Genomic DNA, 25,036 nt, shown 5'->3' with positions numbered 1-25,036 from the left:
TCCGATCTTGAAGGCGCATCAGAAGTATCCTCCGTTTTACAGTAGCGTCTCAGCACTACCAGTTTGTGGTCCTCCCATTCAGCCTTACTTCCGCACCTCGGGTCTTCACAAAGGGGATGGCATGGTGGCATCTCATCCCAAAAGGTCGGGATTCCTGTGTTCCCCTATCTAGAAGACTTGCTGTCAAAGCAAAGTCAAAAAGAACTATTGATGGACAGAATGCAGAACAATGTCATACATTCACCCCAGTACAGAGATCTGGGCCTACATCCATTATCTTTTTGCTCACCATGCCATTCCAGTTTGGACCCAGCCATATGCAAATCAGAATTGACCCTGTGCCAATGTCAAAGTCGCCAGAGTTGGCGCCGCTTCATCTGCAGGTAACAACTCGGTTGTTGTCCGACTTGGGCTTCTCGATAAATGTACCCAAATCTCACCTGGTGCCCTCTCAACACAACTTTTTCATAGGGGCAGTACTGGACACTACTGTGTCGAGCTTTCCCGCCTCCGCAGAGGATTTTCAACATTCAAGAGAGGATTCCTTTGTTTCACGATGGAGCGGTTGTTCCAGTCCTGAAGGTGCTACGCCTGCTTGGTCTGTTTGCATCCTGCATACTGTTGGTCAACCATGCATGCTGGCACTTGAGGGCACTCCAGTGGTGCCTCCACAGGAAGTGGTATCAGCACAACAAAGATCTCTGGGAGATGGTCAGAATCTCCAGAGACACTTCAGCTGAGCTTTCTTGGTGGAGTGTGCAGGGCAACCTGTCTCAAGAAGGCCCTTTCAACTTCCTCCACCGGTGGCCACAGTGATCATGGATCCCTCCACTCTAAGGTGGGGTGCTCATCTGGGGGATCTGGAGATCAAGGGTCTTTGGTCTCCGGAAGAAAGGTTGCTCCACATCAACCTTCTTGAATTGCGGCCAATATGTTTGGCTCTCAAGGCTTTCCTTCCCGCCCTTCGCGGTCAGTCGGTTCAAGTCCTAACGGACCACACTACCACGATGTGAAACATAAACAGGGATGCGGAGGGTCGTCGCTGCAGATTGGCTCTGCGACTCTAGTCCTAGGCTCGGGATCATCGGATTTGTGTATTTACAAATCATCGGCCGGGGTGCTGAAAGTGCGTGGGGACAGTCTCAGTCGGCAATTCTTGGCTGATCACGAGTGGAGGCTTCATCCGGAGGTGGTCTATCGCATCTTCAAGATGTGGGGTTTCCTCGGTCGGACCTTTTTGCCACTCAAGAGACCGCGCAGTGCCCGTCGTTCTGCAGTCTCCAGTTTCTGATGCGGTGAGTGTTGGGGGACATGTTTCAATTGGATTGGGGCTCACAACTCCATTATGCCTTTTCCCCCCATACCCTTGATTCCTCTGGGTCTGAGGAAGATTCGCCAAGACAGATTCGCCAAGACCGGGCCCAAGTTATATTGATCGCCCCGGAATGGCCAAGAAGGGTATGGTACACAGACCATCTTCACCTCTCATCGCACCCTCCGCTCAGTCTTCCTCTCAGAGCAGATCTTCTCTTGCAGTCGCTGGGGCAGCTTCTACACCCCCACCTCCAGAGCCTTCACCTTCATGCCTGGAGATTGAGCGGGGCAATCTGAGTTCTTTCTCTCTCCCACTGGATGTAGTGGATGTTATTTTATCATCCAGAAGACACTCCACCAAATCTGTCTATTCTTGTAGATGGGCCAGGTTTGTGAAGTGGTGTGGAGAGAGTTCCATTGATCCTTTGAAGGCCCATTTATCGGATGTACCTTTTCACTTTCTTTAGCCCAGCAAGATTGTGCTGTGGCGACAGTTAAAGGCTACTTGTCGGCCATCCTTTCTTTGCCGGACCAGCTGTCTTTATCGAAGTCCCCCATTCTTATGAGGTTCATTAAGGGTCCCACCAATAGTTTTCCTCCCACTCCCTTCATAATGCCTCAGTAGGATTTAAGTTTAATTCTTACATTTCTGACGGGGTTTCGTTTTCAGCCTCTTCATAGTTCTCCTTTGAGGCTGCTTACTTTTAAGACTATTTTTCTGGTGTCTATTACCTCGACCGGATGGTAAGTGAGTTGCATGCTCTTAGTTCTAAGCCCCCTTTCACCACTATCCATGCAGACAAGATGGTTCTTAGGACAGGGCTGCTTTCCTGCCTAAGGTGGTTTCTCCTTTCCACCTGGGGCAGTTTATTACATTGCCTACCTTCTATCCTCCCCTTCACCCTTCCAAGAAGGAGGAGAGACTTCACCACCTAGACCCTTGAAGGGCGGTCAGCTTTTATCTGGACAGAACCAAAGACTCGAGGTTAGATGACCAGCTCTTCGTTGGCTTTGTGGGGAAGAAGGGCAAACCCATCCATAAGAGAACGCTATCCAGGTGGATCATCTTGTGCATCAAGATATGCTACGTCCTGGCCAAGAAGGAGCCTCCTGAAGCTATCAGAGCTCATTCTACTGGAGCGAAGTCTTCCACATCTACTTTTGCCAGAGGTGTCCCTGTAGTGGATATTTGTAAGGCTGCAACATGGGCCTCCTTCATTCTTTCGCAAAGCATTACTGCTTGTATTCTGAGGTGAGGAGGGATGGTCATTTTGCACCTTCTGTGCTGCAGGACGTTTTGGTATGAGAAGGTGGACACCCTCCTCTGGGAGCGGGATTGCTGTGGGATTCAATTCAAAAGGTGAGAAATCCGCAGGCAGATGTATCAATCAGAAGAACAAGTTACTTTCCTTCAGTAACGCTTTTTCTGGTGGATACAGTATCTGCCTGTGGATTCCTCACTGACCCACCATCCTCCCTGTTGTCCACCTTCATTTACCAAAAATGTTGTTATTGTTGGACATGGATGTTTTCCTATGTCTTTTGCTTGCCATACTGTTGGTTGTTAGGAAATGCTTTGTTTCTTTAGCTTTTCCTCTTTAACTGTATACTGTGAAAGTTTCTGTAGGATGCTGGCCCAAGGATAATTTAAAAGGTGAGGAATCCACAGGCAGATACTGAATCCACCAGAAAAAAGGGTTACCGAAGGCAAGTAACTTGTTTGTGAGGTTAAAAATGACATCCATACATCTTTAACAGTAAGGGATGCCTGCTGGCTGATGCTGTTAGTCTTAATGGTGGTTTATGACACAATCAATCATCAGATATTTACCAAGATGTTTTAAACTTAAATATTTTTTGTTTGATTACTGTTCCAAGAATGCAGACTCCTGCTCTTAAATCATAAATGGCCCTTGTGGAGGACCACAGGACACCATTCTTGCCTCCAGCATTTTCACTTTATACAAGGAGACACTACAGGGTAGGCTGAAGGAATCTGAGGTGTTCATCCTCCGATACGAGTGTGACCTACAATGTACATAAAAATCACAGATTTCAAAAGATATCCTCACCTTAAAGCGCTTACTAAGTAAAATTCAAAAATGTATGTTGTCAAGTTTCCTGAAATTTAAATCTAGAAAAGGAGAAATCATCTTGTGAACTGTTCTAAAATGTGAAGGTTTCATGTCCAAACTAAATGAAGACCTCAAACTCCAGTGGTTCCGGGTTGCATTGATCTTGTGTACGAACTGATATAACGGACCTGTATTCATTCAAGTGTAATTTCTCTTCATAATCCAAGCCACTGCTTTTCAAAAATGATTACACAAACACTACTCATGGAAGCTATAAAAACATCTTTGATACCTCTAAAAGGCCTCCTTCGTTCCCCTGATTGTCGCACACTAAACAGAAAATGTGACCACATTACCCCAATTTTGAGAGACTTCCATTGTCTCTCCGTGGAAGCAAGAATTACATTTAAAGTCACCTGTCTGAACTTCAAAGTGTTAAATGCCCTTCTATATCTCTCCAGTGTCAGAAAATCTCTGAGGAGCAAATAAGTCTTCCTTATAAAAAAAGCAAGAAATGTAAATCCTACCGTGGTCATCACAGATCTGTCTCTGTAGCGGTTTGGACCTCTCTCCCTGAACAGATTCAGACAAATGTTAGAACTCGTTTCTTTGTGGAAAAAAGCACCATTTTTTTTCTTCTTTCGAATCAGCATTTATGTTAATAAATAAACATTTGTGACTAGCCTAAAACAAAATCGCTTAGTTGCTCTTGAAACTCGCTAGTCCCTATTTTCTTCCCTAGCTACTCATCTCCCCTAAGCTCAACGATTCCATGATTTATAAAGTGCTTCAACACCGTCAGGGTAAAGTGGTGCTGTATAGGTATTCTAATTAAATAAACATATTCACAGCTTACAAAAATACACAACGTTTTTCAGGCAAACCAGTGGGACATTTACCATAGAAAACATTCCATCCCATTTTAGGTGCAGCAAAGGGAGAAGCTAGTTTTTCCCAGTTAAGATACAAATAGACTCACCAGCATCACAGGAGAAGTAAGAAGCTGCCATGACTGTTCAAAAATCCAGATGAATTAGAGAGGTGGGTGGGTTTCGAGGGGAGGCACCCCGGGTTGACGGTAAAGGATCATGCGAAAATAGCAGTGATCGATGCCTGTCTTACTGTGTGCAAAGACATAATCCAAGGGAAGTTTTTACCTTGTCCGAAATGGGCCCCACAGGCCAGGGTTTCCTTAAGATTAGAAGCAGGGTCAATCATGCACTTTGCCAAGAGTATGGAATGTCAGGAGCTTTTACACAAGGTGCCTGTGTCTGTGGATAAATGAGAAAAACAAAACTTCCTGTAGAGGCTAACCCTGTTAAACCCTCTGCACAGAGGGGGAGGCGCTAAGATTTTAATTAACAAAAGTTCTAAAATTAGGGTTACATGAAGCCTGTTTCCTAGGGTCGGTCACCTTCATAGACCTGGACTGTAGGGGAAAGAGGGAAAAATAGGTAAATGATTAATCAACTGGGAATTGAATGGACCTGCAACCACAGAATTGTAAATTTCTGTGTTGGCAAAGACCGGTAAGCTGCATGACTTTTCGTGTCTCATACTGTTGTTGATTAGGAGATAAACTAACAAAGCTCTTATGTACTCATAATCTCTTGTTGACTTAAACCCAAGGGAAAGGAGAATAAGGAGCCGAAGGATGAAACTGGTGAGGAAAGACTGAGGCGACGAGCGTACGAAAGAGGTTGCCAGAGGCTAAAGAAACGCATTGAAGGTACTGATTGTTCTCTGAAGAACATACCTTTGTTGTTCTCATTTTTGACAGTCCGCTTGAAGCTGATATTTGTGATGAATATGCTTAGCTTCATCTTTTAGGTTCTGGCAGTTCTTCCTCCTGATTCATTTTCTTTTATGACATCTGCAGAAGCTTTATTGGGCTCTACATTCCAGGTACATGCACAGTGGTTCCATAAACTCTTGTGAAGTTATATGAGTAGGGAATACCTTCTCTGATGTAAGTTGAAGATACAAAGCCCATGTGGTTTGGAACTAGTAAATTCTGGAATACAGAAGGATTTAAATCGTTGCTCTAATGGAAAAGAGTATCATTCTTAATAGGTAAAAAAACATTTAACACTTGTTGGCCAAATAGGGATCCGGAGAGCATATTTCTTGAAATGTTGTAGCCCTAAATAATTGAAGAAAGTCTGTCGTAAAATGGTGCAGCAAATTTAATAATTTGCAATAATTCAGGATTTTAAAACAGACCTTTTTATGGAACCCTGTTTTGATCAAGTCAGCTATTGTCAGAAATATTTTAAATTTACTAAAATACTATAATGTTTAAATTAGAATTAACAAGATGGATTTTCCAGGCTTGTGTATTGTGGTCATTCATAGAGATGGTGTTTTTTTGTGTTACCTGACCAGGGCCTAAGTAATCAAACAAACCTGTGGTTTTCTGTGAGAAAAGAAACATGTATTTGGTAAAATTGGTCTCAGTACTACTGAATCACAAATATCTATTGAATGACCTTGAAATGTGACATCAGTGCTGAACATTTGTAGAATTAATTGGGAGCACCCAGATGGTTTTTGGATATGCCTTTCTTCTTTATGCATAAATAAAGGATGAATGTCCGATATGAAGTGTACATAAAACCATAGATGTTACGTATTCTAGTCTGTTTTTAAAAGTGTTGCAACCCAAGCTGTCCCAGCTTTACATGATATGGCTAAGAAAAGTGAGATATTACATGGTTACACAGATTCTTCTTTGCATTTGCAATTCTACTTCTTAAGATTCATTTTAAGGCAACCCTCATTTGTGTAGGACCTTATCTAAGAACGATTAAAATACACTTCTCTTTTTCTTAATTATATTCTACTTCAGTCACAAAATGCTAATGTCTTTTCAGAAGAATAAATCAATGTATAGCTCAAAGCCTACAATGGAAATGCCTAAAATTTTGTAGGATTGTGCATAAATACACACATGTATTTTTTAAGTGGACGTTCCTCCCCAGCAGATTTCATGTCATGAACCCTTGCACAGCCTAAACCTAATCCAGAAGATTTTTTTTAAAACACATTTTATTTGGTTATTCCAGTGAGATTTGGGCCATAGCCCTGCAAGTACCTGTAAGAAATTAGATAAAGCAGGATAACCGGCATTTTTAAATAATTGCAATGCTTGCGAAACATGCAGGGTACCAATGTAAACAATATTAAGACTGTACTAGACTCCAGTAATCGTACAAATGATACATTCATAATATGGCGAGCTATTCATTTCATTTTCAATCTTTATTTCGATCTACTTAGATCATAAAAGATATACATACAATTTAAAATCAACTTACAATCAATAGCAAATAAAACAGATTATAAAAACCTTACAGTAAACATTTTTAAAAAATTGCAGTGCATTCTGATTAGAAATCCACAGTACATTTCATTATTCACAAATCAGTGACTGACTTTATATAACGAGTGCGGGTGTGCCACATCGCTGTTAGGAATGTTGCCACCGCAAACACAATCAGGGGTGATGAATCAGTCTTTAAAATTCTGTATGCTGGAAGATGATGTCTAAAACCTAGGTTTTTTAGAAGTGGGATAAGCCAGTGCTCCCTAGATCTATGGTAAGCTTTACAAAAAAATATAATGTGCAAATCATTTTCCTGAGGATATGTGCATACCGGGCACTGTTCTGTGGGCGGGGGCTGGCCCCAGCGTTTGGTAAAAGCCCTAAGGGGGAGTGTGCCGTATCGCCACTGCAGAAACAATTTCCTGGTCAAAACGGGACTAATGCCATCAAGGACGTGCTCTAGATAGTATGAGTCTTTAAATTTGATGAACAAATTAGTAAGGGACCCCTCCTGTGTGCTCTCTGCTAATGCAAGTAAATTTCGCTTGTAGAAATCCCTTGAGAGGAGTTTACGTGGGATCCTACAGCATGCATTTCCCGGGTCTAGCCATAATTCTGGTCTTCCTAAGCTCTCACAAGTTTGTTTAATGTATCTCAACCAGGGAATGTGTGTAGCATTTGGTAAAGATAGGATCTCTTGGAGCTCGGTCCTATAGTTCATAAGTTCAGGCGTACTCCAAATTCGACTCCAGAAAGTAATTGCTTTCAGTCCCAACTCCTCTGTAATTGGTCTTAGACCCAGATCTAGCCTCATCGGGAGAAGCGGGGTGCTTGAGGGTAGAGCTACCAGCTGCCTAATGAATTTATTTTCAGTGGACAAGAGGTTTTGGGCTGGTATGTGACCCCACAGTTCCCCCCTGTAGGTGACTGCCCCCCTTGCCTGCATTTTATAAATTTGGAGCACAGGACCAAGGGGTTTGTAGGTTGACCTATTCTGATAGATACATCTGCCGTGTGGATTCCCCACCTTGTGAATATCCCCTTGCGTCAGCAACATTCGGAAATTCTTTTTGTAGCCTCGCGCCGACGTGGACTTGGACGTCATAGAGACACGGCATCGCACGCTACTCCGCTGACGTCACCGACGCCTACAATAGGCCCACGCCGGCGTGATGACATCAGTTCCCTTTTTTCCGCGTCGTCGGCGCTATCGGTTTTGGGATACTCTGTAGCTTCTAGTTACTCTATTGCTGTATTTCTTCGTTTCTCTGTTCTCTTGCTACTTTGTTCGATATTATGTCGACAAAGAAGACGAGTTTTAAGCCCTGCAGGGAATGTGGAAAGATGATGTCCGTTACGGACCCACACCAGGACTGTATTTGGTGTTTGAGCTCCGACCATGACGTGGATGGGTGTTCGTCGTGTCAAAAGATGAATCCGAAGGCCCTGCGAGAAAGGGAGTCTAAGCTTCTTGTGGCTAAACTGAAGGCCGATAAAGTAAGGAAATCTTCGAAATCCCGTTCGAAGAGGTTGAGATCGAGGTCTCAGGAGGCGTCGGCTTCGAGATCTTCGTCGGATCACGCTTCGAGGTCACGTAAGAAGCATAAGAAGAGGAGACATGAGTCTCGACGTCATTCGGGTGATAAGTCTGGCTCGAGGTCGAGATCACCCAAGAAGGTTAGATCTAAAGTAATTCCTCCACAAGAGGTTTCGGATCAAGAGGGCGAGGCCTCGCCTTCGGTGTCGCATGTTCATTCTCTGACTCCGGCACCCGATCCGACTCCGGCTCCGGTTCCGTCTCCGGCTCAAGAAGAGGTCGACGAAGTTCCTGTGGAGGTTGAGGAATCGCACCTGTTGTTGAGACAGATTCGAATCTACCTCGAGGTCGATCTGAGCATCCACCTTTCCCGACTCCAGGTCAGGATCCTTCAGCGTTTCTTAACGCTATGTATGATATTGTCTCAAGGTCTTGGTACCCCTCTGGAGTGCCTTCGGGTCCCATGGGTCCAATGGCATTTAATTTGGGGGTGCCTCATTCATATGCCCCGGCACCTTTCATGCCGTTTTTGCCGGCTCCGACCCCGCTGTGGCAGTACCAGGCTCCACCGAGGTCGACGCCGATGTCGACGCCGGCTCGTCTGAAGTCGACGACTCCGGCACCGGCGTCGCCCGCTCCAAGCAAATCTCTGGAACACCCTTCTAAGCCTTCGGATTCGATTCCGACGTCGGCTCCGGCGCCGTCGGAGTCGGCAGTGGATCTGGCTGCACTCCGTGTTAAAAAGAGATCTAGGAGGGAGGCTCAGCGTCTACTGGAAGAGCAGAGGTATTGTGAGTCTCATTCTGACTTGGAAGAAGGTGAGCTGGATGAAAATTATTTCGAGGATCTAGCAGAGGCTAGTGGTCTTGAGTTTTCTCCAGAGTGGGTCTTGCCATCAGGTTCTGATTGTCCGTCCAAAGATGTTCAGCCATATCATGTGGTGATGAAAAAAGCAGCGGGACTTTTGGGTTTAAAATTGCCAACTGTTGAATTTAAATCAAACCTGCTTGCTGAGGTTCTTCATTCTCCGAGCTCAGCTGTGGAGCCATTGCTCCCTTTTAATGATGCATTGACTGATCCCATTATGGAGGTGTGGAAGAAGCCTCTTTCTGCTCCTGCTGTCTCGAAAGGTGTGGCTCGGAGATATAGAGTGGCTCCTGAGGACCCTGCCTTTTTGTCGTCTCACCCTTCTCCGGAAAGTTTGGTGATTCAGGCGGCTTGTTCTAAGAAGTCAGTAGGTGCTTTTCCCCAAGTTCCTGGTGACAAGGAGGCTAAAAAGCAGGATCAAGTGGCCAAGAAAACTTTCTCTTCCGCGAGTATGGCGTTAAAATCAACAAATGCCACTTGCCTTATGGGTAGATATATCCACGCTCTTATGGACTCTGTACGTACGTTGATCCCTAAGGTTCCTGAAGACTGCAGAGGTGACTTTGAGGAAGTTTTATCTGACACTCAAGCGGCAGCTCATCAGGTTATTCAGAGCGGCCTTGATACTGCGGATTCTGTGGCAAGGATCATGGGCACTGCTGTTGCCACAAGGCGTACAGCTTTGTTAAAATCCTCAGATTTTTCTGCTGATGTACAGTCTGTTTTGTTAGATCTGCCTTTTGATGGTGAAGGACTCCTTGGCAAGAAGGCAGATTCGGCCTTGGAGAGGTTTAAGGATAGCAGGGCGACTGCTAGATCTCTTGGTCTGCAAGTAAGAGGTTCTACAGCCAGGAAATTCAGAGGCTTTGGTCGCTCTTCCTTTCGTCAATTTAGACAAGGCCAGCAGCAGCATCAACAACAGCAGCAGCAGCAAAATACCTTGTATACGTCGTACAGGGGAAGGCAAAGTGCACGTCCTCGAGGGCGTCAGGCCTCTTCCTCCTCCACCTCCTCCAACCCCCCAGCCACAGAAAAGCAGCCCTAGATCCGCCATTCAGGATCATGTGGGTCCGGTGGGGGGTCGGCTTACCCACTTTCTACGGGATTGGGAATCGGTTACATCAGATCTTTGGGTTCTCAATCTCGTAGAAAATGGGTATGCCCTTCCCTTTTGGGAATTCCCTCCAAATTACCCTCCTTGCCAGGGATATTGCTCAGAGGAACATCTGTTACTCCTACAGGAGGAAGTTCAAACTCTGATGAGAAAGGGTGTGATAGAGGTGGTCCCAGAGCAGGGAAAAGGTCAGGTATGCTACTCCCGGTATTTTCTGATCCCCAAGAAGGATGGCAGGCTTCGTCCAATCTTGGATCTCAGGAACTTGAATTTTTATCTAAAACAAGAGAAATTCAAGATGCTCACCCTTGCTCAGGTTCTTCAGGCTCTGCTGGAAGACGACTGGATGGTGTCGCTCGACTTGCAGGATGCGTACTTTCACATCCCCACCCTGAAGTCGCACAGGAAGTATCTCCATTTTACGGTGGGATCACAGCACTTTCAGTTTGCGGTCCTTCTGTTTGGGCTTACTACTGCGCCTCGAGTCTTCACCAAGGTGATGGCAGTGGTGGCGGCGCATCTCAGAAGGTCGGGGATTCCTGTATTCCCTTATTTGGACGACTGGCTGATCAAGGCAGAGTCGCCAGAGAGAGTGCTCCATCATCTGCAGGAGACAACCCAGTTGTTGTACAGGTTGGGTTTTTCGATAAATTTACCCAAATCTCACCTGGTGCCCTCCCAGCGCAACCTGTTCATAGGTGCAGTACTGGACACAACTGTATGTCGTGCATTCCCTCCTCCACAAAGGATTCGCGACCTACAGGAAATGATTCCTTTATTTTACAATGGAGCGGTCGTTCCCGTCCTGAAGGTCCTTCGCCTGCTCGGTCTGTTGGCTTCTTGCATTCTGTTGGTCAACCATGCACGCTGGCACATGAGGGCACTCCAGTGGTGCCTCCGCAGGCAGTGGTATCAGCACAACGGAGATCTCAGGGAGTCAGTGAGGATCTCCAGAGAAGCTGCAGCGGATTTGTCTTGGTGGGGCGTGGAAGGCAACCTGTCTCAGGGGAAGCCTTTTCAGCTGCCTCCTCCAGTGGGCACGGTGATTTCGGATGCATCCACTCTAGGGTGGGGTGCTCATCTGGGGGATCTGGAGGTCAAGGGTCTTTGGTCTCCAGAGGAAAGGTTGCTTCACATCAACCTTCTAGAATTGCGGGCGATACGTCTGGCGCTCAAGGCCTTCCTCCCTTTTCTTCGCGGTCGGTCAGTTCAAGTCCTGACGGACAACACGACCGCGATGTGGTACATCAACAAGCAGGGAGGAGTGGGGTTGCAGTGTCTCTGCACAGAGGCTCTGCGTCTCTGGTCCTGGGTTCAGGACCACCAGATTTGTCTGATGGCAAATCATCTGGCCGGGGTTCTGAACGTGCGTGCAGACAGTCTCAGTCGGCAGTTCTCTGCCGACCACGAGTGGAGGCTTCATCCGGAGGTGGTACGTCACGTCTTTCGGACGTGGGGGACTCCTCAGGTGGACCTGTTTGCCACTCGCGAGAATGCTCACTGCCCGTCATTCTGCAGTCTCCAGTATCCGATGCAAGGAGCCTTGGGGGACACGTTTCAGTTGAGTTGGGGAAGTCAACTCCTTTACCCGTTTCCTCCCATACCTTTGATTCCTCGGGTTCTGAGGAAGATTCGCCTAGACCGGGCCCAAGTTATATTGGTCGCCCCGGACTGGCCAAGAAGGGTGTGGTATACAGATCTTCTCCACCTCTCCTCTCACCCGCCGCTCCGTCTCCCTCTCAGGGCAGACCTCCTCTCTCAGATGGAGGGGCAGGTTCTACACCCCCACCTCCAGACATTGCACCTTCATGCCTGGAGATTGAACGGGGCAACCTGATTTCCTTTTCTCTCACACCTGACGTGGTGGATGTCATCTTGTCAGCCAGGCGTGACTCCACTAAATCTGTCTATTCATATAGATGGTCAAAATTTGACACTTGGTGTGGTGGGAATTCTATTGACCCTTTGAGAGCCCGTTTGTCTGATGTTCTCCAGTTTGCCCTTTCTCTGGCACAGCAAGGGCTTGCTGTTGCCACGGTTAAGGGTTATCTTTCGGCGTTGTCGGCTTTTCTCGGTTTGCCTGACCAGCCATCTCTTTTTAAGTCTCCTGTAGTTTTAAGGTTTTTGAAGGGCCTCACAAATAAGTTCCCTCCTACTCCTTTTATTGTGCCTCAGTGGGACTTCAATTTTGTCTTGACCTTTCTGATGGGTGCTCCTTTTGAGCCTCTTCATAAATGTCCTATGAGGCTTTTAACTCTTAAGGCACTCTTCCTTGTTGCAATAACCTCAGCAAGGAGGGTAAGTGAGCTTCAAGCTCTTAGTTCCAAGCCCACTTTCTTGACCATTCATGCTGATCGAATGGTTCTTAGGACCAGGGCTGCTTTTCTTCCTAAGGTGGTGACTCCTTTCCACCTTAGTCAATCCATTACCCTTCCTACCTTTTATCCTCCCCCACACCCTTCCAAGGAGGAGGAGAGGTTACACCGTCTGGACCCTAAGAGGGCGGTGTCTTTTTACCTAGACAGGACTAAAGACTGTCGCTTGGATGACCAGCTCTTCGTTGGGTTTGCTGGCTGCAAGAGAGGAAGAGCGGTCCATAAAAGAACATTGTCAAGATGGATCGTCCTTTGTATAAAAATCTGCTACTCTTTGGCCGGTAAGGAACCTCCAGAGGGTATAAGGGCTCATTCTACAAGAGCTAAGTCGTCTACCTCAGCATTGGCTAGAGGTGTTCCTGTAGAGGATATTTGTAGGGCGGCAACTTGGTCTTCCCTCCACACGTTGGCGAAGCATTACTGCTTGGATGCTGAGGTGAGGAGGGACGGCCACTTTGCGCGCTCTGTCCTTCAGGATTTCCTGGTTTAGAAGAGTGGACACCCTCCTCCGGGAGTGGGGACTGCTGTGGGACTCTATTCACAAGGTGAGGAATCCACACAGCAGATGTATCTATCAGAAGAACAAGTTACTTACCTTCGGTAACGCTTTTTCTGGTAGATACTATATCTGCCTGTGGATTCCTTACTGACCCACCCGCCTCCCCGTTGTCCACTCTTCTATGCCAGAGTTTTTGTAATGTATTGTATATATATTGCGATGTTAAGGAGTTGTTTCCATTGCTTTCTTGCACTTGCTTTACACTGTGTGTTTCTCCTTGGCAAATGTGTGCTGTGTATACTATGTATATTTCTACTGTCATTGGTTCATCCGTGTGCCTCGATGGCACGGAAAAAAGGGCGGAACTGATGTCATCACGCCGGCGTGGGCCTATTGTAGGCGTCGGTGACGTCAGCGGAGTCGCGTGCGATGCCGTGTCTCTATGACGTCCAAGTCCACGTCGGTGCGAGGCTACAAAAAGAATTTCCGAATGTTGCTGACGCAAGGGGATATTCACAAGGTGAGGAATCCACAGGCAGATATAGTATCTACCAGAAAAAGCGTTACCGAAGGTAAGTAACTTGTTCTTTACCATCCTGCAATTGCCACCCGTTAACTGTGCTAATTTCATGTTCGCCTTGGTCCGGTGTGTCCCAGGTCATGTTATGGTTAATATTCACCCCGAGATATTCAATACTAGATACCCTCTCGAGTCTCAGAGTGCCTATAGTGGGATTGGGGCGTGTTGAGGAGGGGGGGTTGGGAATCATATATTTAGTTTTAAGGGCATTGATCTCAAGCCCCCGCTCCACGCAAAAAATCGAGAACCCATCCAAGACCCGTTTTATTCCCATAGGGGATTTGGACAGCAGCAGGGTATCATCCGCAAACATAATGGCGGGCACCCTGCTGCCGTTGAGCCTTGATGTCACCAATCCTAGTCAAATGGGCGATTACCCCGTTGACAAAGAGGCAGAACAGGGTCGGTGCAAGCACACAACCCTGTCTCACCCCCCTGTCAATGGGGAATCTTCCAGAAAGTGCCCCTTTCCTACCGCATCTGACACGTGCAAAATTACCCTGGTGCAATCTTATCAGGATCGAGAGGATATCAGCTGGGATGCCCATCTCCGCCAACACAGTCCATAGTCTAGCTCTTGGTACTAAATCGAAGGCGGCTCGTAAGTCCACAAATACTGTGTACAAACTGCCACCTTCGATTACCGCTGTCTTCCAAAACAGAAGATTTAAACGAAAAATCTGGTCCATGGTTGAGACCCCCTTTCTAAATCCTGCCAGGTAGGGGCTTAAAATTGCAAATTCCTCTATCCAACTTTGAATACGGTCAAGTATCAGCCTACCAAGTATTTTCTGGGGTACGTCTATGAGGCTGATGGGCCTGTAGTTGGCTGGGAGCAGAGGTGACCCCTTCTTGAATATCGGCACAACCTCTGCGCCCATCCAAGTACTCGGGACCTCCATACCCCTCAGGACAGCATTGAATATCAGCACCAAGTAAGGGGCCCACACGTCAGGCTCCTGCTTAAATGAGTCGCCGGGTAAACCGTCTAGTCCGGGCGCCTTGCCTGATGTCAGCCCTGCAATGGCGGCCTCCACCTCCATCTCAATAAAGGGTTCCCCTTCCGGTAAGCCACTGATGGACGGTTGTGCTTGATTTGGAGCCCCATCATCAACCATGTAAAGTGACTGAAAATGGTCTTGCCAAGCCTCTGCTGAGATATTAGGTTCGATAGCCGAGACTGGCTCCTCGGACCCCGTATTGACAATGCAGCAGAATTTGCGGGAATCCCTGCCAACTAATAAGGTGGCGAGATTTTCCCACTTCTCCTGTTCCCATTCACTCTTTGCGTGGGTGACCAAGCGCTTGTAATCCCTCCTTCTGGCCTTAATTGAAATCAACAGGTCAGATTTGGCCTTACGGCATGCAGCGTTATACCAAGTGGGGCGGTTGGAATAGCCGCCACCTCTCCTGTGGTAAATAGGACTTCCGCTATGGACTTAATGAGATCCTTGTGCGCCAACCACAGGTGCTCGTGTATATCCTGGGTGCTGTCAAACTCCATTATTGCAGACACCTTATCCAGTGTGGGGATGACCCGGGCATAAAGCCCTGAAATCTTCTCTGCATTCACTGCTAGCTTCTCCCACCTCACTCTCCGTCTATTATTCGTCAGATCCAGCGCAGATGCTGGTGCGGGTACCGCTACCCCTCTATCATCTAAGCCAGGGAGTGCATATTCCAGTTCGAGCGCATTATGGTTGCTATCTTCCCTTGGGATCACCTTAAAATCAATGATGTGCGACCATGAAGGGAGTTGGACCAACATGTAGTCCAATCTAGACTCCCTACCCACTCTATTATATGTGCATTTGGGGGGAATGTCGGAGATTATACGTCCATTGCACGCCCGCACACCATGTTTCAGGGTTAAGCCAGTGATCTGGACGGCAAGAGGGGTCTAAGCTCTAGAGGGGGGGGGGGGGGGGCTGACGTAGGGGGTACAGACCACACTGCATCCTCCTCTAGGGAAAGTCCATTCAGTAGGCCTAGGAGTGGCTCAAAATGGCAGTTTAAGTCCCCTCCTACCAAAAAGGGTGTACCCTGGGGGATGTCGCTGAGGAAAACTGATAGTTCGTCGATGGTACGCGACTCCTTTGTGATGTTTACCGGCCTGGAGTAAACGTTTACTACGGCCAGTCTGCTCAGGTTTGGCCACTCCACACGACCCCCAGAATATCCTCCGAGGCTGTGTCAAGTAATCTGGCTTTGCAACCCAGGTCGACCGCCACCCACGTTGCGAGACCTCCTGAGGGGTGCCCCTTTCCCCCCCATTTCGCCGGGATGGAGAATGTCGCGAAGCCTGGACGATAGGCATCCTCTCTTGCCCAGGTTTCTTGAAACATGCATATCTCCATACCCTCTATAAATAAGCTCCAATCCGGGCAGTTCAAATTGTTCCCCAGGCCAGCCATATTCCACGATAATATCTTTAAAGAGGATGATCTGTGATCCATGGTTTTGAATGACGGAGTGTCCGTCTCGTATAGGCTTGGCAATAATTCCTGCTCGGCTATAATATCTGTCAAAGCGGATCGGAACAGTAGTCAATTGAGCCGCCTTGGTATTTTTTTCCTTCACGTCCCGGTGGCTCTCCCCCAGGGAATTATCACAAAGTTCAGAGGGGTGGTTAATGTTTCCTTTTTTGGGACCCCCCACTCGGCCACCTGCCTCCCCATCCCGGCTAGATACTGTCAGTCGACCATGTCTAAACGGCAATACCTGTGAAATGTCGGGAAGTGGGCAAAATGCTGAGGTCTGGAATGGTGGAAGGCTCCTCTCTCTCTGCCGACCCATCCTTCCCCCTCCTAGAAATTGTTTCCCATCCGCCTCCTCGTGTGTCCCCGCCGTTGGTGGGTAGAAAAAGGATAGGGGTAGGGCCTGAATGGATGTCCCCTGGTCCGGATGCGACCATCTACATATATGGGAGACGGTTCTGGGATCCCTAAAATTAATTAGGACGCAATCTCTGGTGATTGATTTCCTTGAGTTACCTAACTATGGGACTCCCTTACCATAAGAACCTCGCTCGTTACTCCATGGGGAAGAGGTCTGTATGTACTAAGCCAACTAACCACCTTGTTTTTTAGCGCAACAACAGGTTCTTTGTAATCGGGTTTTAGCTCGGGACGCCCGCTAGAGTAACTGTATATGGGAGTCATTTGTGAGAGGAATCTTACCTGGAAGCCGCCACTAGCAGACGAAGCAGACTGGGAAATCGCCACCTGACCTTGCAGCCTCCCCGTGTCCCAGGAGGGATTGACCGCCATATCGCCACTCAACAACTTGCAGCACCCGCTTCGCGGGTGCCGCTGCGCGGCGTTTAGTGTGGGGTCGAGGCAGCAGGAGTGCAGGAGAGCAACCGGGAGGAAGAGCGAACCGCGTGAGGTAACTATGGGCGCGTGCGGCAGGGACTCCATAGACCAGGAGTCTCGGCGTTGCACAGGTGTGCACGGCCGCGCCCCCAGCAAGACACGCCCCCGACCGGCCAAGTCATCTTTAAAAGCAAAGACGCCCTGAGAGCAGCGGGAGTCATTTGTGAGAGGAATCTTACCTGGAAGCCGCCACTAGCAGACGAAGCAGACTGGGAAATCGCCACCTGACCTTGCAGCCTCCCCGTGTCCCAGGAGGGATTGACCGCCATATCGCCACTCAACAACTTGCAGCACCCGCTTCGCGGGTGCCGCTGCGCGGCGTTTGGTGTGGGGTCGAGGCTGCAGGAGAGCAACCGGGAGGAAGAGCGAACCGCGTGAGGTAACTGTGGGCGCGTGCGGCAGGGACTCCATAGACCAGGAGTCTCGGCGTTGCACAGGTGTGCACGGCCGCGCCCCCAGCAAGACACGCCCCCGACCGGCCAAGTCATCTTTAAAAGCAAAGACGCCCTGAGAGCAGCGGGAGTCATTTGAGAGAGGAATCTTACCTGGAAGCCGCCACTAGCAGACGAAGCAGACTGGGAAATCGCCACCTGACCTTGCAGCCTCCCTGTGTCCCAGGAGGGATTGACCGCCATATCGCCACTCAACAACTTGCAGCACCCGCTTCGCGGGTGCCGCTGCGCGGCGTTTGGTGTGGGGTCGAGGCAGCAGGAGTGCAGGAGAGCAACCGGGAGGAAGAGCGAACCGCGTGAGGTAACTGTGGGCGCGTGCGGCAGGGACTCCATAGACCAGGAGTCTCGGCATTGCACAGGTGTGCACGGCCGCGCCCCCAGCAAGACACGCCCCCGACCGGCCAAGTCATCTTTAAAAGCAAAGACGCCCTGAGAGCAGCGGGAGTCATTTGTGAGAGGAATCTTACCTGGAAGCCGCCACTAGCAGACGAAGCAGACTGGGAAATCGCCACCTGACCTTGCAGCCTCCCCGTGTCCCAGGAGGGATTGACCGCCATATCGCCACTCAACAACTTGCAGCACCCGCTTCGCGGGTGTCGCTGCGCGGCGTTTGGTGTGGGGTCGAGGCAGCAGGAGTGCAGGAGAGCAACCGGGAGGAAGAGCGAACCGCGTGAGGTAACTGTGGGCGCGTGCGGCAGGGACTCCATAGACCAGGAGTCTCGGCATTGCACAGGTGTGCACGGCCGCGCCCCCAGCAAGACACGCCCCGACCGGCCAAGTCATCTTTAAAAGCAAAGACGCCCTGAGAGCAGCGGGAGTCATTTGTGAGAGGAATCTTACCTGGAAGCCGCCACTAGCAGACGAAGCAGTCTGGGAAATCGCCACCTGACCTTGCAGCCTCCCCGTGTCCCAGGAGGGATTGACCGCCATATCGCCACTCAACAACTTGCAGCACCCGCTTCGCGGGTGCCGCTGCGCACCGTTTGGTGTGGGGTCGAGGCAGCAGGAGTGCAGGAGAGCAACTGGGAGGAAGAGCGAACCGCGTGAGGTAACTGTGGGCGCGTGCGGCAGGGACTCCATAGACCAGGAGTCTCCGCGTTGCACAGGTGTGCACGGCCGCGCCCCCAGCAAGACACGCCTCCGACCGCAACGTCCCCCATAAGAACAGTGTAACATCGCTCAGCGGGACGCGAGCGGGACGCGAGCGGGACGCCGAGCGAAGCCCGAGCAAAGGGCGGGCCCTCTGTGGCCCTCAGAGGCCAGAAGAGGCCGGGCTGGGCCACCTCCCTAAAAAATTGTACATCGTATCCTATGTATTAGGCCTTTATTTGGTCCCAACTGCACTAGTCAAATTCACCTCTTGTACTTAGCACTACAGGCTATGAGGAAGACCGCCAAGAAGCTCAAGATGCCCACCTTAAGATCGAGCACAAAAAGTAAAACGGATCCTCCCCCGCCATTACCAACGCTGACCGCCATCGACAAAATGCTTAAACAAACCATAGGGGCGGTGTCTAATGCCATCGCAAACACCGAAAGAAGAATGTCACTACCACCCGTGACAATCATCCAGGAAACCCAGGAATCCCTTATTAACTTGACTGAGGCCTCCCGAGAATTGGTAGAGGAATTCGATACCTGCCCGCCCCTCTCCCCCTCTTCTTTTGTTGACCTACCTTGTGCCCAGGCGCCTGCCGAAATTTGTAGTGAGAGATCTGATGCACAAATACACAACTATAACAATAATCCTTGCAGCACAGAGAAAAATTTGAACAAGGAAGGCCCTAAACGTGGGGGTAAAAAAGGATCATTAAAAACTAGAAATCACAACCTGGTAACGCCTATAAATCCACCGGCAGCGGGAATACCATGTTGGATCACCAATATGGTGGCTGACCTTAAAACGGACCTCGAACACTCTATCACTGTGCTGCTAAAACCCCTCATAGCTAAAATAGACAGATTAACATCAATTGTAAATAACAGAGGGAACGGCACAAAAATTCATCCAGGGCAAGAAGGCGGTTTAAGAAAACAGAATGACGTCACATCCCACAGCCTAACTAAAGATAAGGCCCCTACGATCTCTGACGCGACCGCAAAAACCCCAAACAGAGCCAGCCAAAAAAGTATTAAAGATAAGCAAAAGGCTGCCTCCACACCAGACAGAGGGAAAAGCAATAAACAAACAACCACTGAAAACAATAAATCAATCCCAGGACCCCCCCAAACACTGGAAGCAAACAACGTTCAAACTCCCAATGTGAATCCAAAGCCTCCTTCTACTGCAACAACTAAAGAAAATAAAACAGCCACGCGCTTCAGGACAATTAATCTTCCGCCGGAAGCATTGCCTTTCGTAGTTGTCTTAACAGGAGTTCCACCCCTAAGGGAGGGTCAACGGGAATCACAAATAGAACTGAAAAATAAATGTGCACAGTGGTTACAAATACACAGACCTCTGCCCCCCAACATTTATGGGGAAATCCTGTCTGTAAGAGGGGAGTGGATCGGCAAAGGCACCAAGACCATAGCAGGGGACATAATTACGATAAATTTTAGAGATATGGCAGCAGTCAACTTTATCTGTAATACTCCCCCTAGCTACACCCGATCACAGATTCATCCGGTTCATCTGTCCTATTTTTATCCTTTCGCATCCCAAAGACCCAGGCAGAACAATAGATCCTTTCCGACTAATATACCACATTCTGGCACTCATTACGGACCACCTCAATGGCAAAGACCAAACTTTGTCATGCCAAATTACGATTCCTCTCTAATGCAATACGCACACTGGAACAGGTTCGGTGCGCTTGAAGAGGTCGACTGACAGGGATGGGCCAACCAATCCCCCAAGATCGAGAGGCGGAAAGTGGCAAGTCCACCATCAAGAGGAAGGAGAAAGGGGATGGACAACGGATCAGATCATGTGCCCGACAAAGGAGGACGCATTAAACCTCCGAAGACTAGCCTTGGATGCGAAGAGGGGATAAATCCATCAAAACATAGGATCACTATTAGTGAACAGAGCAGACCAGTTGCCCGCAAGTCAGCTATCTCCAGTGGCATTCATCCTAGTAATGCCATTTTAACGGAAGCAGGAAAACATGTAATGCCTCCATTAGGTGAACCAAAAAGAAATCCGAAGGAAAATATTCAAGTAAATCTAGTAGTGGTATCTTGGAATATCGCAGCATTAGCGGCCAAATTCGAATCACAGGAATGGCTCAACTATATTAAAAAATTCCACATCATATGCCTGCAGGAAACCTGGGCTATCGAATTAAATGACTACAGCCTGGAAGGATACAAAAGCTTCTGTGTCTCAGCAAAAAAAGTAACTTCTGGGAGAGCTAGTGGGGGTCTCGTTGTATATGTCAACCTAGACATCAAGGGCACCTGGAGCAACATCAAATGGGCCTCACATAACCTCCAAGTTCTAAGGTTCACCTCACCAAGAATAACCCTCTTCCTAGTCAACTGGTACAATGCTCCTGCACCGACGGAGAAGGGAAGAGCTGTTACTGAATTAGAGGAATGTTTAAGAAACTTAAACCTTTTACATAAGACACCAAACCATCCAAGTGTAATATTAACGGGAGATTTTAATTGCCATTTATGCGACAAATTAAAACCTTTTAATAAAGACTGGTCAAGATGCACTTTAATGAAAGGCCCACATTTTGCACATTCAAAAGAAGGATGGGATTTAGAGAGACTAACGAAAAGGCATAACCTAACCCAAACGCTAGACCTTGTGGCATTGGGTGAACTAGGTGAACTGACACCGACATACAAAGGAAGAGGGTGCCATTCTTATATTGATTTTATCCTAGTCTCGCCCATTCTAAAAAGAAACATTAACAACACTAAAATTGAGGCCAGCAGTTTTAGTGATCATAACCCGGTCATCATTTCAATTGAAGGTTTTGATTTTAACACGTGCCCAAAGAAACCTGACATCGTGGAAAAAGCGGTGGATCAGGGAAGAAGAATCAAATGGGCAAAAATTGACGGAGATAGTTTTTACAAAAAATTATTAACGGAGGCCTCAGTTGCAATAGACAAATGTTTAGACTCAAGCCTGTGTGGGGAACGGGTGGTCAAGGCATTCGAAGAAATCGCGCGCCATGTAAACAATTCATTAACGACCACGGGACCTAACAAAACAGCCCTAAATCCCCGATGGTTTGATGCGAACTGTACCAAGGCCCTCAAAAAACTGAAGGATAGCCTCCACTGTAAACCTAGGGACAAGACCATGGTGACAAAGAACAGAGCCGAGTACAAAAAGGCTTTGAAAAAACGTAAACAAAGCCTACAAAACCAGGCCTGGGAGGACCTAAGCGACGCTGCCGAAAAAAAAGACTCTGCAAGTTTCTGGAAAGTGATTAACTCCCCATGTTTCCAGGACCAAGGGGCACCAAAAATCACAAACATCATCTTGCCGGAACAATGGCAGACTCACTTCCACAGCCTATACAACCACTCAAGCCACTTACCCCCGGGGGATGTACCGAGGAATCATCAGCCGGCAAAGTTAGACTTCTCCCTGAAAGAAGTCGACATGGGAATAACTGGGCTGAGCAAAAACAAGGCTCCAGGTCCGGACGGAATCCCACCAGACCTGTACCTAAGTCAACCTGACCTGTGGGCACCGTTGCTTACCAGGGTATTAAATGAGGCTGTGGTGGCAGGACTGCCTCAGTCATGGTCAACGGCGACCATAGTCCCAATTTACAAGAAAGGGAACCGTGATGACCCCCAATGCTACCGACCCATCTTGCTTATAGATGTGACTGCAAAAGTACTAGGGCGAGTCATTCTACAGTGATTGCAAGACTGGGCAGAGGAACACCAAATCCTCTCGGAAATGCAATACGGCTTCAGGAAAGGTAGATCCACCACCGATCAATGTCTAAATCTATACCTCCTGATAGCCAAATATACCATCGCCGGGAAGGGGTCCATTCACATGGGGTTTATGGGCCTCTCAGCGGCTTTCGACCGTGTAAACAGGAGAAAGCTCTGGAGTATGTTATTAGAACTAGGAGTGGACCAACCACTAGTGGACACCTTGCAAAATCTCCACCGGAACACCACTGCATGTGTGAGGTACAGCCAAGAGGGTAAAAAGACCGACCCCTTCACCTGCACGAGTGGAGTAAGGCAAGGATGCATCCTCACGCCCTTTCTGTTCTCTATTTACATCAACTCGCTGGAAAACGACCTGCTTAAACTCAAGGTGGATTCTCCTCAAATCGGTCATCGTGCTGTACCTGTACTACTCTACGCCGATGACGCGGTTTTGCTTGCTAGAACCCCCTTAGGTCTACAAAAACTGATTGACAGGTTTGTCAGGTTCATGGATAAACTGGACCTGGCAACCAATCTGGAAAAATCTTACATTATGTCAACTGGAAAATCAACAAAAGGGTCCTTTTCTTTTCACATCGGGTCACATAAAATCGATCAGGTCCAGACTTTTTCATACTTGGGGGTATTATTCGACCATCACCTTACTTTTAAACCCCTGGTTTAAAAGCATTCTACGAAACTGGCAGCCTCAGTGGGAGCCATCATGGGATATGGGCAAAGATTGGGAAAATGGTCTCCGGAACAAATCTTGAACTTGTATAGGTCAATCTGCTGTGCGAAAGTCTCCTACGGTGCAGAAGTGTGGGGCTTTCTGGATGATAAAGCTCAGCAGATTCAGATTGAAGAAAATAAATTCTTGAGGAGAATCCTGAAAGTCCCACAGAGTGTATCGGCCCATATTATCCATGAAGAACTAGGAGAACTCTTCATTGAAGATAACATTAAAATTAAACCTCTCCTGGCATGGGCTAAAATATGGTCTAATCCAGAGGCCGCCCTCACAAGACAAATCATTGGGGACTGCCTCAAACGAGACAAAGGTGATACCATCCCCTGGCTGAAATATGTTAAGAAATCTCTAGCCGAAATTGATTGCACTAACTTCTTCACATCCCCAGACTCTATAACATCCGAGAGCAAGACATTGGTGAAGAATCTCTTCTCGGCACAGCTTAAGCTGACAAGAGTAGAAAAAGAAAATCGTAAACTTACAAATTCCACCTACAATGAACTTACAGCAAAGCATGGCATGGAACCTTATTTAAGGGTCATGTCTAATGCCCAGGACCGCTTTGTCATGACACGTTTTAGACTAAACATGCTTCATCATCTCCTCGCGGTCCCGGCTGGGTTCACCCACACACTGGCGGAGAAGGGTACCTGCGGCTGCGACCACAGGTCTCCGCAGGATACCCTTCACTTTGTCTTATTGTGCCCATTTTACACCATGCCAAGACGCAAGTTCTTGGTGGGTATCTTGAAAGACTTAAAATTCAAACATGCAAGATTGGCTTTGAGATTCTTACAGGAAGCAGAGGATGCTTACACTCTCTTTTGCACCATAAACTTTATCTGTGTAGCAATAAGACTAAGAAACACCAGAGAAACTGGTCCCTAACACCCGTTTGCTCCCCTGATGATCTAAAATGCACGAACATTCAAACCGCAGTGCCGTACAATGATTCCCGTCTTTTTCTAGAGTGTAAAATAATTTTAACATTTATACCTTTTTATGGAAAATTTATTGACGTTTTTAAAAAAACATTTTTTATGTGTGTACTTTGTATCTGTGCTTTTATGGTGTCTTTTTAAGATCCGAATAAAGATTATAAATTGAAACTGTATATGGATCGCCTCCGGTGGCAAGTTCATTGGCCTAATTCTTTTAGTGGTGACATGTGCTCCCTGTATAACTGTAGCTTTCCTCTCAGTGTTGCTGGGAGGTACAGCGTAGTCAGTTGGCTGAGGGATAGCAGTATGTGGTATGGGCTGCTGAGTTTGTGATATTACGGGGGCTAAATTACCATCCTTCACTGGGGGCACTAATGTAGTCTTCTTGTTCCTAGTCTCCGCCCCTCCTCCAGCTACCTTGCTATCTTTTTTGTAAGTGACCGCTAATTGCACAGTTGCTTTCTCTATAATCACAAGCCTGGCCTCAATCTTTATTAGGCGTGCTTCTAGGGGGCTTATTAGTGACTTCAAAAGAGCGCCAATGTTGGACAAAGTAATGTCATCATCGCCATTGGTTACATTTGGGCGAGGAGGATTTACATTATCTAATGCCTGTGGGGATGATTCGTGATGGGTGGCGCCTGGGTATAATCCGACTGTGCTGGTCCCTTATTAGATGATCCCTTTTTATTGCCCACAATTACTGGGTTGTGCTTTGCAACTTTAGCCTTGCGGCGCCCCCCCCGGATTTTGAGCCCCTCTTTTCCTCTTTGGTATAGCTCCTTCCCTTTCCCCCTGTGTAGGATCGCTAGCTATACTGTTAATGTCAACCGTGTTAACTATAGTGACAGAAGGTGTGGGGGGAGGGGGGTTTTCTTGAGACCAGGGTAGGGCTAGTAAACTTAACTCATCAGGACTGCTCGCATTACTGTGAAGGGTAAAATTAGTTATATCAGACATGGCTAATGTCCC

The 25,036-nt window shown here is 47.9% G+C and overlaps 1 protein-coding gene across 1 annotated transcript in view; it reads left to right on the top strand.

The window, feature by feature from the left end:
- Positions 1 to 25,036, top strand: part of RNF123 (ring finger protein 123) — a 2,099,603-nt gene that overhangs the window by 637,143 nt on the left and 1,437,424 nt on the right. Inside the window, exon 17 of the mRNA XM_086938772.1 lies at positions 5,019 to 5,118. Coding sequence (XP_086794898.1) covers positions 5,019 to 5,118 — 100 coding nt within the window. The remainder of the gene's footprint in view (positions 1 to 5,018; positions 5,119 to 25,036) is intronic.

The sequence above is a fragment of the Lissotriton vulgaris genome, chromosome 9, assembly GCF_964263255.1.
Source record: "Lissotriton vulgaris chromosome 9, aLisVul1.2, whole genome shotgun sequence".
Taxonomy (NCBI): domain Eukaryota; kingdom Metazoa; phylum Chordata; class Amphibia; order Caudata; family Salamandridae; genus Lissotriton; species Lissotriton vulgaris.
Note: the sequence above shows the minus strand (reverse complement) of the source record. Positions and strands in the feature narration are given on the sequence as shown.